This window comes from Aristolochia californica, unplaced genomic scaffold (assembly GCF_029961685.1).
Source record: "Aristolochia californica isolate CCGP_79_NKW_82.1479 unplaced genomic scaffold, dmAriCali1.0.hap1 SCAF_6, whole genome shotgun sequence".
In the NCBI taxonomy this organism is placed as follows: domain Eukaryota; kingdom Viridiplantae; phylum Streptophyta; class Magnoliopsida; order Piperales; family Aristolochiaceae; genus Aristolochia; species Aristolochia californica.
In genome coordinates, this window is record NW_027182257.1 from 34,376,644 (window position 1) to 34,393,199 (window position 16,556).

General features: G+C 40.1%; 1 protein-coding gene across 1 annotated transcript; it reads right to left on the minus strand.

Moving 5' to 3' along the window:
* Positions 1-2,212: 2,212 nt before the first annotated feature.
* Positions 2,213-5,424, minus strand: LOC137934476 (ACT domain-containing protein ACR8-like). The gene is made up of 7 exons (XM_068778839.1): positions 5,081-5,424; positions 4,402-4,447; positions 4,161-4,275; positions 4,013-4,080; positions 3,354-3,914; positions 3,108-3,212; positions 2,213-2,984 (listed from the first exon to the last, which is right to left on the minus strand). The coding sequence occupies exons 1-7, from the start codon at positions 5,140-5,142 to the stop codon at positions 2,625-2,627; spliced, it is 1,317 nt and encodes a 438-aa protein (XP_068634940.1). The 5' UTR covers positions 5,143-5,424; the 3' UTR covers positions 2,213-2,624.
* Between the last annotated feature and the right edge of the window lie 11,132 nt (positions 5,425-16,556).

Here is a 16,556-nt window from a genome sequence, read left to right on the forward strand (position 1 = left end):
GGACAGAGACGTACCAGAAAAGACATTTTTTTCTCCTCTCCTGATCACAATGGTACTTCATTTTTTGTCCCCATATATAAGTGTTTCTATCAAGTTTTTAAAAATCAGGCATTAAGCGCTCAGTTCAACGGGGTTTATATCATTTTATGTCATAAAATAAGAGAGAGTCCTTTCCCCAATCTCATGCTAAGTTCTTCAAGAAGAAGGTATTTTACACCATTTTCTACCGATTTGAGCTAGCCTTAACTTCAAACACTCTATTTGAATTTAGGAACTGGCTTAGTATTCTATCTCATGCGGTTTGCTTTCTCCAAGCTATTAGAAGAAGATTTTGAGGGTTCGAAGTAGGATTGGAAGTAATTTTAGTTCATGGGTGTGAAGCATCTTTAATTCCTATTTCAAATTGATTTTTTCCCATTGAATTTATAAGACTCAAGTTTTGGGCAATGGACTTGAGAAAGAGACTTTGTAATCGAATGCAACGACGGATAAGAAAATGGATGGATGATGATACGAAGATGAGTCTGTATTTCACCCTATTGTTACTGAGACATGAGCACAAACACTTTGGGAAAAATTACTTGGACTTCTATGAGAGGAAGGTAGTAAGAAACAAGGTTTTTCTCATTAGAAAACTTGTAAACTTGAAGTATAAGGAGAATTGGTTATACTTGAAGGAGTCGGAGCCTCCCAATTCCCACCACTATCTAGCAGGGGAAGAAGCTTCACCAGAAGCTCCCACATCAAACTCTTAAACTCTCAACTACAAAAGCAACTTCCCAAGTTGGAATTGGAATTGGAATTGGAATAGGAATAGGAATAGGAATGGCATGATTCCCTAGGGTGGCCCTTGTTTGCATGAATCCGGCATGTGCTCATGCACCTTGGTTTTCCTCTCCCAAGAATAAATCCCATGCACTGCTGCTACTAACTAATACTTTTTATAAAATCGGGAATCTTTGTTCAAATCAGATGCTAAAATATTAGTTAGGTTTTATAAAAACTTTATCATAGTTAATATCTGTGAATGGAGTGACATGAGTGTGCCTAGTTTGTGTTTCAATGGTTCTGTTCACTCGGAGACTGGAACGGGTTGGTCTGGCCATCTCAATTTAGGGCAAACGGGTCTTCCACACCTAAACCAATGGATGTGTTGGGCCTTTTTTTCTCAATTATCTACCTGATTTTCTATTGAGAAAAAAACCTTTTGATTTAGTGCCGCCTCCTTCTATGTCCAAAGCCTTTCATCTTTTCTCTAGTTTCCCCATATAGAATGGAAGTGTTATGTTGGGGGGGGGGATTCGGAAATGATTAAGGTTCTACACCCCAAGCACACACCAGAATCCAAGAGAGCATTATTAGTCTCGTTAAGTCGCAATTAAAAACTCACAAAATCTAATCTCACGAGAGGAAAGATATTCTGGAAGGAAGGTTGTCACTTGTCAAGATAGAAAAGAACCGCGGGTAACGGCTTTTTTTTTTTTTTTCTTTTTTAAAGAGTTTGAGAGATTAAAAAAAAAAAAAAAAAACCGGGAGAGATGGTGGCGGGAGGCCAACAGAATGCCCCCCATGTGACGACGATAACCACGACCATTAAAAGACATCTTTCAGTAAATAATAATATATTCATGTGATGAGCGGAAGACGTGGAACATGGGCACGCCAAAGCCTCTTCCCACTCTCCGCTCGTTACAAAGCTAAAAACAGACAAAAAAAAAAGCCGCTTTACACGGCGCACCTGCCGGCACGTTAGCTTCTTACTATTTCACGCGTCATGCGGTGTTTAACTCACCCCCCTCTCCGCTTCTCGTCTCCCCATCTTTAGTTAGATGAAGCTATTTTTTAAATCGTTCCCAGCCTTTAGCAGTTTTAAATTACTCTTCTCACTCTCCGTTCCATCCTGGATAACAATTTTTTTCTATTGCAGAGGGTTGAAGATGAGAAAGCCAGTTTTTTTTATTGTTATTTCTTCAAGTTGTAAACAGAGAAAGAAACTGGTTGGAAACAGCGAAATTTTCTGCGTATTCAACGAGGAAACAGTCAGGCAGGAGTCTTGTCTCCTACCAGCCCTTCTTTCTCTTAAACAATTAAAACTTGGTTTGCACCTAGATTTTACGTGATAAAGTCTCTCTGACTGAAGACCAGTTTCCTTTGGCAAATAAAATGAAATATTTGGCATCCGCAGAACTCAATTGCATCGAACAGATACACAGAAACACAACTCCATTTTCATTTCTAATCCACACTTCCAAAAGAAAATATCAGAGACGCATAGATTGAGCGGCAATGAGTCAACCCTCAGTAGCAACAGTAACATCATTCACGTCCATATGTACAAGTGTAAGGAACTTCCTAGCTAACATCACCCACTCAACCATCATGACCCATCTTCTTTTCTTCCATTTTCCAAATCTATAAGCTTCAATTTTTATTTTTTTTTCTTTTTCCTTTTTCTCTAATCTAATACATTTTGAGGGTGGGGCCCTCTCTACCCGATCGAACAAACACTTGGCAAGGACATTTTCATTTTCCCCTCTTTTTCCTTTGTATGTACAAGCCTAATAATTATCTAAGAGAGAAGCAAGCAAGGTATATGCTACAGCCTACAGATGAGGGAGACCCTCCTAAGAACAGGATCTGATTAACCCCAAATTGTATAGATTCCTCTTCACCAGACTCCCCAGCGAAAAGAGACCCACCCCCCCTGACGATGCATCCCTTGTTGAGGAAGGAGAGGCCTTTGGGTAGGTGGACAATTCCTTCACTCTAAGGCTGCTAAAGCCGATTCTGTGTCGGACGGATTCGATCATCTTGGGGTCCACCGGCAGTCCCGCCGCATCCGTCACGTAGAAAATGTTCCCAGCAGTATCGCCCCTTGTCGAAACTTCTGCCTGTGTCACGGACAACCCGTTCTCACGGAATGTCCGAGTCACATCCGCCAGTAGGCCCCGGCGATCCGCTGTACACAGCTCCAGCCTCACCCCCTGTTCACACCCCGTGCGCACACCATCAATTCAATTACTAGTAGTAACTGCTACTTTCCCCAGAATCAAAAAAGCAAATTGCAATGCACGATTTAAATAATCACGAGAAGCATTAATCACTACCTCGGATGCTCTTCTTTCGATGGCGGCTTGTAGGCATTGAATCACTCGTTGTCTTTCCGCTTCCGAGCTAATTCGGGTTCCATCTGTGTGCCTAATGTAAAATTCCTACATTCCCACAAACAATTCCCAAGTCAATTAAAAAAAATCAACACAATCAAAGCACTTTTCCGTCCAGTTCAAAGGGGAGAGAGACAGTCACAGAGACAGGAGAGCAAAAACTGAGGATGAAATGGAAAAAACACAAACCTGATAAGCTTGTGCGCAATCAGTGTCAATAGTGGCGTGGAAGACGACGTACTCCATATCCGTCAGCGTACACACGATATCAAAAAGCAGCTTCGGCCGATCCTTACACTCTACGTTCACAACAGAATAACCACGCTCAGACCAGTCCTGCACGGATACCACTGGCGGAGACGAAGAATTGGTTGATTTCCTCTCGTAGTCGCGATCGGCGAACATCATCTGGTGCAGCCGCCGCTCTGTATGGGTGACCGCCATGCTCACGGCGGTTTTGGCGCTGCGGATGTCGTTGTCCCCCTTGAGTACGTTCCTCAACCGTCCGATGATCCGGTCGATCTTGACGGAGTCCTCGATAGGGGAGCCGGAGTCCTCGTCTTTGACGTAGATCAGGGAGGCGATCCGGCCATTGTGGGTCCATACCTTGGCTTCCACCACATTGCATTGGAGATCCGCCAGAACCGCGAATACCTCCGACAGTAGTCCGGGACGGTCGGTCCCCGTCAATTCTAACGCCGTGAGGCCTTTGAAACCGTTTGGCCCGGGGCCGTTACTAGTCGCCAACGACTGAAACAGGAAATATGAGCAATCAAGCGATTAGAACAAAATTTGCGAGTCCTCAAAAAAAAACCTTCTAATCGTTGAGATTAAAAGTTTATAACAACCTGCTCAATGTAACTGATAACGCTCGCGTCAGTGAGTTTATCGCCGTTTTGATCAGTGACATGGAAAACTGCACGGAAGCAAACAAATGGTAGTGAGAGGGTGTGCAAGGAAAGGAAGGTGTGGGTGCATTAGAAAACAGGACATTACCATCCATAAACCACCGGCCGTCGGATGAAATGTACGCCTTCTTGATACAGAGGTTGACGTCTGTTAGGACCTGTACCGCCTCAAGCAGGATGCCGTGCTTTCTTGCGCTGTCTACCTGAAAGGGGAAGTTCGAAAAAGAGAAGGATTTCAGCTTTCTTTCCCGCTTTCAGCCTCTAAGTTTTTTGTCATCTATTTTGCAAAAAATTCTCAGCGTTCTTCACAGAATTTTTGAGAGGGTTACCTTGACGAGAGTGGCTGTATCGCAGACGGCATTGTCAATAATAACCCTGCCATGAAGTCAGATAGGTAAAGCAGACCGTCAGAAGGAACTTTCTTGAAAGAGGAAATGCAATAGACTGTAACAGAAGCAAGAAATAGGAGAAAAATCAAAGCGGGGTTTGAAAAGTCGTAGAACTGCGAATATCAGACTAGAGAAAATGTTATATGTGAAAGAAAAGTGCAAATGAATTCTTCATATTTGATGAATTATGCGAAATCAAGCGAGCAGCGTCTGAAATTTCTGGTACCATGAGCAATTTCATCAAACAAAAAAAAAAAAAAAAAAAACTGAGAAAACCGTGTAAAATGATTGAAGGGAAGTTCAATTTAAGGCAAAACTCTGTGATAGCAACCGGAAGAGCTACACAAATTACCCTCCAGATTTCCTCCAATTTAACCTCTAGGCAAAAAAGAAAAAAAAAAAAAAGAATAAAACGACACGAACATCAGGAAGTTCCAAGTTTCAGCACAAACCGAACGTTTGGCCAACAAAAATTAGAGAAAGAGATGCCAAGAAGCCAAAAATTCAGTAGGTGATATCCGCAATAAAACCAAGCACCAGACAATCAAAATTTTGAAAAAAAGAAAGAAAGAAAGAAACAATGAAAACAGAGAGAGATCTAAACCCATGGAAAACGAACCTAGGAGTGTTCATCCTTATGACAAGCTTCTCGTATTCGTTCAATGATGCCGGCCACTCCATCTTCTTTCCCACCAAAAAGTCTCAGGACAGGAACCCCTAATTCTTTCCCCTTAAATTTCCTGAAGTTTCCGAAAACAGGCCACGAGATAAACAAAGAAAAACAGCAAAATACGGTCAGAAACCAATGCCAGGTAGCCTCCTGCTTCCTCTTTCTGTCCAAACTCCCTAGCCCATCGACGAAATCGCCAACCAAGACGCTGGCGAAGCTCTGCAAGGGTCGCCCGAATCTCAGAGCCGCATGTAAAACCGTCCCTCTTTCTTTCTTTGTTCTGTTTCTCTGTCTCTGTCTCGAAAGCTCACACACCTCTTCGCCGGTAATGCTTCTTATTTAAAGTTCAAAACCACGCCCATACGCAAAGGCAGACGATCACATGGCGTGAGTGGAACCGACCGCGCTGACCTACCTGCCAGCTATTTTCCAATCCAGGTCAACCACCGTCTCGGGCCCACTATCCTTCCACGTGTTAGACCTAAACGCATTGAAACGGTTCCCGCGTCCAGCTTGGTTTCCACCTGGACGCCCGCTCGACTCTCTTGCGTGAGACCGACTCCATAGGGCGGGTGTTGGTTGTTGAGAGATTATTCCGTAATATCCACGTGGCAAGGACCGGGCCCAAGGTGGACGTGGCGAGCTGCTGGTTTTGGCTTCCTTGTCAAGTAGGTATCTGCCGATCGGAATTATAGTGACATGCCTTCCGTGTCGGATCCTTCAGCTTTTGCTCGCGTCCTCATACCGCCGTTTGCGTTCGGTGTATGATCGCCGCACTCCCTAATATCTAACTTTCCGTATATGAGCCCCGAACGAATAATTTAACTCCGTCCATTAATCGACTTCCTAAACTGTTTTTTGAGTTATCTATCTATCTATCATCATCTTTCATCAGTAACTTAACCGTTTACTGACGACGATAAAAAGAGAAAAGAATACTTGATTCTGTAGGGGATTAATAGAGGGACCGACCGGGTATATCCACGTGAGCGTATATTATTGCACAAATGATGGAATTTGCATTTGGTAAGTTGGGGACATATGATTCGGTTGGAACATGTCCCCTCTCCTGTTTCCTCTACAAATAATTGGAATGCATTTTCCTGATAAATCCGACAATTCTATTTTTGGCGGAAATTAGGGCTCTGCGTGGAATTAAGAGTTCCAAATGCCGGAAAAGTCAGGAAACAGACTTGCAGGAAAAAAGAGTGTGATGTTAGGAGGGTGGCGGGAAATAGGATTCGCTGTCGGCAAACAAGAAAGTGAAAGCCATTATTTTGAGAAAAATTAAATTTCTGAGAGCAGATTCTACAAATAAAATGATGGATGAGTTTTAAGGAAATTTTCATTTCATGATTCTGGGCGTGCTTAGAGTCGAGGTAAACCCAATCATAACCGGGTCGTGCGCGTGTGATTCGCCGCAAATATTTTTAACGTCCCCCAGAGAAGGGCAACTACAGTCATTTCACGCGACTTCCCCAAAAAAGTACTCACGAAAAACACCCCCAACTACATGGGCGGCCGTACAGACACGTTTCGACCTGTTATTTGTCTAATATCCGCCCGCGCCCACCCTCGTATGGTCGACCGCGACGCGGGTGCACGCTTTCGGACGTTTGTCACTCTTCTGCACCACCACGAGTACTCGATTTTCTTTTGTTAACAAAATGGGTCCCTCCTTCGAGACTCATGTGCTAGCCGTCAGGGGACCACGTGAGGGCGATAGTCTTTAAGCCGTCCCACTTTCCCGACATGATCTGCGACAGATGAGTCAGCAGAAAAAAAAAAAATCGAAAAAGAATGCTCCTGTCCTCCGCACAATCCGGGTCTGACTGTCAAGATAAGAACACGTTAGAGACAGCACTTAATGCAGTTGGACCTGCGGGCTGGGTAAGAGAGTTTTTACGGCGTAGTAATATTTACTGTTTACGTTGGCAGTCTAACGGACAGTTTAAGCGCGAAACGGCAGTAATCATCCCGCCAATTTACGCCACGTTAGGGCGACATATCGGGAGGATCTAAGTCAGAAGCGAAGATCCACATTGCGCATCGATCGTTTCCACGACGTAGGTCTTCAAAATCAAATAGGCGGATTGCCCGAGAGGGCCCGTCCTTTGGATGGCGCGAGAGGTCGCCCAGCTGGAAAAGAGAATGTAGCGCGTGGCTCACCAACTCGACGTGGATCGTCCCCGTCGCGTTCGATCGAGAAAAAGCCAAAGCTTTGCGAGTCATGCGATCGGGTTTCCCGCCTCGGTGTTTCTTCTTTACCCTTTTAATTTTCAAATTTGTTTTTTCCGGTGCCCTTCTTTTGACTTTGAATTATAAGACAAACGACCGGTTCATTTCATCGGCGTCGATTTGGCGGGCAAAATTCAAACATCCATGTGGGGCACCGGACCAGATCTTTGCTCCAGATCACAAACCGTTGACTCTAACTCCATGAGACGCGTCTCAGACATTTTGCACTAGCGCTTACATGATGGGACCAGTTAAAAATATACTCGAGACGCGTGTATTCTAAGGCGGGGCAACGCGCAAGTATTAGTATTTTCTAGATCTTCCAGCAAATCAAAGCGCATGTAAAAGCATCTATAAAGTGAGTCCCCTGCAAAATTCACTCCGAGATGGTCGCACGTATGCCAGATTTTAGCAAACGGCCCCCCAAGGCTGAAGTCCAAGAAAATGTTGCACACGTGCAAGCTTACAATTTGCATTGAGCCCAAGTATGAATAGGTTTAGCTATAATAATGACATAATACCTGCACTATGCCTGAACCACTTGTTACACGTTAGACTGCATGTGTCCAAACTAAACTCACTTGTAAGCTACGTTTTGTAGTACCCCCATTACTCACATGATTTTATGGGTTGGGTGAATGGATCTTGTCTACTATATGATATACGATTTTTTTAATCACAATTTCTTAATCATCAATTTTCTTTTCAATCGCTACCTAAATGAATTATAATTTATTTTTATTTTTTCCCTAATATTTGCCTCTTTTTCTTCTCCAGTTTATTACGATAGTACGCCTCCAGCCTCGATCGGGAGAAGATTTCGGTCCCACCCTGCGTACAGCTATTGAATGCCCGTACCTGCAACTTGCCGACGGTCATTCACAACCACAAAGCTTCGTTAACTTAATGACGAGGTAACCTCTGGAATCTCTGTGGATTATGGTGGAGATTAGAAGCCACGACCTCGTTTTCCTTGGTTAATTGTAATTAATTAGGGGGTAGAATCTCATCGGGCCCACAAGGCCCAACAACCGAAGATCTCGTAATCTACCTAAATTTGACATTAGGATGCGTTGCAGCTCTGAGATCGGGACGAAAGATGTTTGTTAAAATTCCTCTACCATTTCATGGACGTAAGCTCGCGGAAAAGAAAGATTTCCTTTCTCATCAGGCATTCAGATTCTTCCATCAAGTTTTCCGGTCTTTCAGGTTGATTCACTGCAACACCGGCATTGTCGTGTTTCTTCCAGAAAACTCATAACTGGCTCTGGCTCTTTTTAACTCCTAACGCGCTCTGAAATAATCAAGGTTTTCTTCTTAGTTTCAACAAATCGTCAACACACCAGTATCTTTCAATGAACGGAGGCTTTTTCAAGTTTCAAAGATGGCACATGCCCGTTAAGAGGGCACATCACATGTGATGCTCATTGCAGCTGGCAATACTAATACACTGGCTGCCTCTCAATCACTCGTTAAAATGGACATGCTACCCACCAAAAAGAAGTGGGTTCCTCCTGCCGAGTTTCTTCCGAATGATCCCAGACACCAAATCATCGAGAAGGAAGGCGTTTGGGTATTTGCCCCAGAGATGGTTCACAACTGTTAGGACCTTTTTGAGCTTAGCAATTTATCAAACACTTCGTGGCCCTTTCAGAACGGATGCAGATGAGGTTTAGAAACCTCCGTGTCTTCATCACCCAGGGAGCCAAAGCTGTTCTGCTACTGTAATCCTTATTGATGCAGTCCCTGGACAGGGCAGGCCAAGTCAGTGCCTACAGTATTCTGACAAAAAATTTTATCTCCGCCTAAACCTTTACTGCCCGGACGTGAACAGTCAAAAGTAAATATGGCAGTGATTTCCCACTACTTTTTACAAAGTAAGCATCCACTTAGAAAATCGAATTGAAGTGGTGGCAGAATTTGTCCAAAGTTTAACATGCATGCAAGGAGGAAGAAAATAATCAAAATTTTCTAAATCCGTATGTGTTAGTTCTACGAAGCATCTTTGAGGAGAACAGTAAAGACGGCTGCAAGCTGAACCCAAGAAATCCTCTAACAATGGTTTACAAGAACCCAATCTCAGCTGGTAAAGGTGAAACAGTTGGGATTCCTGCTTGGGCTTGAATAAACGTGTGAAGAAGGAGAAAGTGTATCTACCCTTTTGTCCAATTCGAATTCTTCGCGAGGTGTTTTAGCTCATTTTGCTAGGGCATGGGAAGAAACAACCTACGGGCGGCTTAGTGTTCCCTTCTAGAAACTGATGTGGTAGAAATGTCTTACGATGGTTGGGAGGGATTCACATTAGCCGTGTACTAAAATCCACACAAAGGAATAGTCTAAACAAATAAATACAAATAATATTCGAGGGGGTTAGTCAACTTGACTCAAGAGATGAATTTCAGTCGCATTATTCAATTCATCTCGGTTGTTAGTGGAGAGCCGGACTTCAAGTCATATAGATGACTAAAGGGGGGTTAGTCCACAACAAAGTGGAATGAATTCCCCCCGTATTACTTAGTTCATCCCATTTATGGCGCTAGTCCAGAATGACTTGAATTGAAGTGAGATAACACCATTTCATTCGTTCAGGCAAAAACTTTCCTACCTATTTTGCGAATCATCAGCTTTCCACGCGCGACGCGCGTTGCTTCTTTCCCCCCGTCTGTTCTCCCTCTCGTTAGCCTCTCCAGACGCAGAGCCCCTTCGGCCTCCCTCTCTTCCCCGCCTCCGCGATTTTCCTCCCTCTGCCCCCACCCCCGTCGGTCGTCCTCCCTCTGCCCCCACCCCCGTCGCAGAGCACGGGAGGCTCTGTCGCAGAGCCCCTCGGCCTCCCTCTCTTTCCGCCCCCCCCCCCCCCCCCCCCCCTCTGTCGGCCTTCCTTCCTCCCTCTCTCGACCTCCGTCGCAAAGCACGGGAGGCCAAAGCCCCTCGGCCTCCTGGCTTCTCTTCTCTCTCGGCCTCCCTATTTTCTCCCTCTCGGCGCACCGTCGGAGCGTCGCCTCCGTCGCCGTTGCCCGCCGCCATCGTCGTTGCCAAGATCGTCGCAGAGGAAGACGAAGACGATATTTAATTTTTCCTAACTTAGGAAAAATTAAACATCGTCATAATTGGTTTAATTATCCAATTAATTAAACCATTAATTTTTCATTTTTTGTTTATATATTATTAATTAATAATATTTAAAATATATATTATGTTATTGATAAATTAATATATTTATTTATTTATTATGTATTTATTTATTTTTATTAAAATAATGAGTTTTAATGTTAAATTATATCTTATATTATTACAGAATAATTTATTTATTTATTATATTCACTTATGTTATTTTTAACTTTTTAATTTATTTTAAATAATTTATTCTAGTCACACGTAATTAGTATATTAATTTATAATAAACTATAATCATTAATTGGTTTAATTATCCAATTTTTATAATTAATTAAACCATAATTATTGTTTTAATATATAATAAATTATAATCATTAAGTAATATAATATAATTTTTCATTAATTAAGATATTAATATATTCTAATACTACACGTTAAATCACTTATAAGTGTAGTAACCACGCTTATTTTTGTTAATTATATGTTTAGGTATATGTTCTATTTAAGTATATTATAAAATTTTACTTATTCTCTTTTTTATATTATATTTTTCATTTGGGGGCACTAACACTGGAATCTGTTTTCCAGCCACTTGAACTCGTCTATACTAACACCCAAACATGAATTGAAGTGGAAGCAATTCATCTCACTTCAATTCAATTTTTCACTTCATTTCCACTTCATTGTGGACTAACCCCCCCTAATATAACTTCGAAAATCATCTCCAAGGCGTAAGCGACGGAATGTGGTTTCCACCTATATTTGCCCTTCATCCATATAAAACGATCATCGGGGTTCGAACCCTCGACGATTTTATTTTTTTCCCCCCTCTCTCTCCCACACACCCTCTCATGCTCTCTTCTCATTTCGTTTTTTTTTTGCCCTATCTCCCGCACCCGCTCTCTCGTCTCCCTAAACCCCGAGCTCTCTGCTCCCTCTCTCATCTCCACCGTCTCTCTTCGGTCTCCCTCTCTGCGCCCTCCATCTCTCACTGCGAACGTCCTTTCGGCGACCTTCTCTCCATTTCGGACTCGCTCTCCCTCTGAACCTCCCGCTCGCTTCTCCCTCTCTCTTATCAGTCTCGGTCTCCCTTTCTTCTCTCTCTTCTCCCTTTCGGCCTCTCACTCCCTTCTCCCTCTCGCTATTCTCTTTTTTCCCTAAATACCTTCCAATTTCGTTCGATTTTCCCTATTTCGGTTTTGATTTTCTTCGATTTTGACATTTGGGCTTCAATTTCTTAATTTCTACTTTGATTCGACTTCGATTTCACCCTTTGGCTTTGGTTTTCCCCAAATTTATTATTAATTAATATTACGTACAAATATATAGTGTGTTAAAGTTATGATTAGATTAATTTTTCCTCTTAAATTATTTATTTTTAGGTTAAAGTATATCACATTTTATTAATAAATTAATAACTACACGTATTACTTTTGTTTTTGTAATTTATAACGTTATTTATTTATTACTTGTAATTAATCATGTGCGTATTTCATTGGCTCACGTAATTACCATATTAATGCACAATAACATATCTACTTCAATTAATAAATATATTAATATATTTTAATTATACATTAAATAACTTATTTGGGGTTTAAAGATTATGTTGTAATTAATATATTTTAATTATACATTAAATAACCTAATTTGGGGTTTAAATATTATGTTGTAATTAAGTGTACTGTAAGAGTTTAAGGATTCTTTTGTTTTTTATGTTTTTCTCATGTTAGGGTACTAACACTTGAAACTGTCTTCAACACTAACACCAAGTGCGAAGATAAAGTTCATGTAGATGACTAACATGAAGCTCATGTTTAGGGGAAACATTGAGCTGAACTTGATTTAAATATTTCGAGCCGAGCTTCGAGCCGAACCTCGTCTTGAGCCTAAAATTGTTATCGAACTCAAGCTCAAAAATTTTAACCGAGTTTGAGCCGAGCTCGAGCTTCAACATATATATAAAACTTTTCAAAAAATATATATAAAATAAATTGTATATAAAATTATACATATATTTTACATAAAATTGGGTATGACCTCTACATAAAATTGGGCATAACCTATATAATAATACATGTATAAGATTGGGTATGACCTCTACTTAAAATTGAGCATAATCTATGTATATAATACTTATATAAAATTTGGCATGACCTCTACTTAAAATTTAGCATAATCTATATACATAATACTTGCATAAACACTCCATAAACACTCTATAAAATTATTTATATATTCTATAAACACTCATGAAATTGTTTATACACTCTATACATTCCATAAAATAGTCTAAACACTCATACAATGCATAACATTATGAATAAACTCCATATAATAATCAAACACAACAAAATGAAATGAAATATCACTATCAATTTACAATCACCCAAATAAAAACTATAAATCCTTTAAATAAGATCCTATTACTATTAGAGACTTACTAGAAAATTACAAGAAAGATTTTAAATTTTTCTTAGGAAAGTTAAATGGACCTCTTATTACCTTTTCTAAGGAAATAAATAAAAATTAATAAATAATCTAATATATTATTATACTTATCGATAAATTTTTAATCAAATAAAATGTCAAACACAAAATTGCTATGAAAATTGCCTCATGCTAAAAGGATTATATCATCAACTGTCAAATATTTATTCAAAATTTTTTTATACGTTTTTCTAGCCATCTTGGCAAGAAAATCTTACTTAGAAAATTATATTATTTTTTTAATAAAAATTTATAATTAGAAAAATATTTTCAAAAAACTTGAGGCACTAATTGTCCCTATATTTCTCCTAAAAATGTCTTTTCAACATTTATTGAAAAAACCACTAATAGTCTCTAGAAACGTATTTCTACTAAAATATCTTTTTAATTTCTTCAAGAGTCATGTGGAAGGGACAAATAATTTTTTTTCCTTGTTTATGGCTTCAAATAAATTATATATAAAATTATGCATACATTTAAAAAAAATAATGATAGGGGAGGTTCAAGATTTAATTTCAATAATGGACTAATGTACCAATATTAATCTTTTTTACTCCAATTATTGTCTAGCTTGTTTTGTAATTTTTGAATCAGGCCATAAATTTACTATGGCCCCCTTAGTGTCCCTAGATGAAAATTTATATTCTAGAAAAAACTAGAAATATTTTTCCTATGATACATATTCCCAAAAAAAACCTTTAAATAAAATCCTATTACTATTAGTAACTTGTTAGAAAATTACAAGAAATATTTTAAAATTTTCTTAGGAAAGTTAAATGGACCTTTTATTGCCTCTTCTAGGGAAATAAATAAAAATTAATAATCAATCTAATATATTATTATACTTATCGATAAATTTTTAATCAAATAAAATGTCAAACACAAAATTGCAATGAAAATTGTTTCATGCTAAAATATTACAGCATCAACTGTTAAATACTTATTCAAAAATTTTCTATACAATTTTCTACCCCATCTTGGTAGGAAAGTTTTACTTAGAAAATTATATGATTTTAATAAGAATTTTCAATTAGAAAAATATTTTAAAAAAACATGAGACACTAATAGTTCATAGAAAATTATTTCTATAAAATGTATTTTTAACTTTTTCAAGAGCTATGAGGAAGGAGAATTTAAGGAAATTTTTTTTTTTTTACTTTGTCTTCGCACGGGGGAGGGGGGAGATTATTTCTCCCCTAATTTCTCCCCTGAACTTACTGGTTCAGGTTTTTCGCCGAGACGACGCGGAGAGAAGGGGGTTACGACGCCGGGGAAGACCTATCATTGGGGATGACGGTTGCGATGGCAGCAATGACAGAAACAGAGGTGACAACGAGGAGAGGAAGAAATCAAACGGACGACCAAAGAATCGGCGAACGAGTCGCTGTCAACGATGGCAACGACAACCGACGGGAGGGGCTCGGCCGTGACGAGGGGAAGAAAATTTGTCCCCTCCTCGCTCTCACTAATGCTCCCAGTCCCGATCCCACGCTCCTGACCCGATATTGATCCCGACTCACTTCGAGCCGGATCGCAAGCCGATGAACAGAACCTGGCTTCGGTCGAGCTCGACTCGTTAAGGTAAACGAGTCAATTTCAGAGGTCGAGCTCAGCTCGATAGATAATGAATTGAACCGAGCTAGCACCGAGCCGAACTCAAGCTGCTCGCGAACCGTTTCGGTTCAAATATCCATTTTGAACTTCAAATTTCTGTTTTGAGATGAAGATGAACTTCAAATTTCCGTTGTTGACTAACCCCCCTAAAATGAATCATCTGGATGATTAAGATGAAACTGAATATCATCTCCAGAATCATCTCGATGACTAAGATGAAACTAAACATCATCTCCAGAATCATCTCGATGACTAAAATGAAGCTGAACATCATCTCCAGAATCATCTCGATGACTAAGATGAAGCTGAACATCATCTCCACGTTCCCTCGTTTTTTTTTTCCCCTTCTCTCGGTCACTTCTCATTTTCATTTTTTTCGCCCTCTCTCCCGCACCCCATCTCTCGACCCCTCTCACATTTTCCGCCGTCTCCTCTGTCTCTCTTCGAAAATCGCTTCGGTTCTGCAAAGCCTTCTCTCACAATCAGACTACGCAGATACAGATTCAGATTCATGAGGTACACCCGCGAAAACTGAGAGAAGCTTCTTTCTAGCCGTATTTCTCGCTTATAGTTTTTCCTATGGGAAATAGCATTTGGTGATTGTGGATGCCAGTTAGCTGTATTCTTAGTTTTCTGGTCTTTTGGGGTATACGACATTATGAAGATTTGAACATTGGATTTTTGTTATCATCTGCTGCTGAACTATCAAACATTTGTTCTGATGGAAGGAAATAAACCAGGAGGAATGAAACAGGAAGTCAATGCGGTTATTTACTGATTCTATTACACGTTAGTGCTTGATGGAAGCTTAAATCTGCATCTCTTAGGGGTTAACGTTGCCTAGAGATTACTTTACACAATTAGACAATTCTGTAATGTCTAAGACAGTAATAAGCATAATGATTTGAAGAGGGATTAACTTAGTTAGCTCTACATACACATAGTTCTGTAATGTCTTTCTTTTGTTTTTTTTTGAATGTTAATGATACACGCTTACTCCCCTTTCCCATGGTGAGACTTGAACCCAAGACCTCACTGTCAAAATCTCCCTGTGTGACCATAGGACTAAAGGCCCAAGCTACATAGTTAGGAAGTCTTGAACCCTGGAGTTTTAACTATTTAAACTTTTAAGAGTATCTAGTAAAGCTTTTTAGAAGCTTAAGCTGGGATTTTACAATTTTTTCTTTCACTTGCTTTTATAGGTCTGTGGAATGAATTTATGTTGTGATAGATCTGATATATTCGAGATATCTATTCATAACAGCTTGAGATACTAGTGGCATCTGATTTGTGTACAAATCAACAAAAGGCAATTGAAATAAACCCAGCTCAAAGTTCTAGCACAATTCGTCTCTCTATTGGAATGATGCAATACCATAAGAGATCTGAAACACTTACTCCCAAATTGATCAACAGGTTAAGCACCAGTCACTACAAGCTCACTGTTTGACATTGCAAGAAGTAAAACACGCTTCTTGCTCATCATGCTGAAAGGTGTCTACATGCAAGTTTTGTTAGTATACAAAAGATCTTTTTAGGTCTGAACACTTGCGAACAGGAGAAATAGGTCTCATTCAATTGTGTTTTACCTGTTTTCTCTCTCTTGGCTTGTTAATTTGAGCCGGATCCCCTGAAATGAAGAAAGAGCAAGCCTCTGAAATAGCTTCCTCTTTTTTGTTGGGGAAATTGGATCCATTCACATGGGGTGGATGGATTCCATGCCCCAACAAAACAGAGGGAGCCGTTTCAGAGGCTTGCTTTTTTTTGTTTCTGGGGATCTCAAGTCTGTTAAGTTGCTCCAGTGACTTGCTTTCAGTAGGTTAAGGCCGAACTGGTGGGGATCCTTTGACTGGACTTGTAAAGGTGACGGTGTCCAAGTGCATTGTTGGGAAATATCGAATTTTAAAAAAATATTTTGGAAACTCTTTCACTACAAGAAGGGAGGCTAGAACATTAATTATGGAATTTG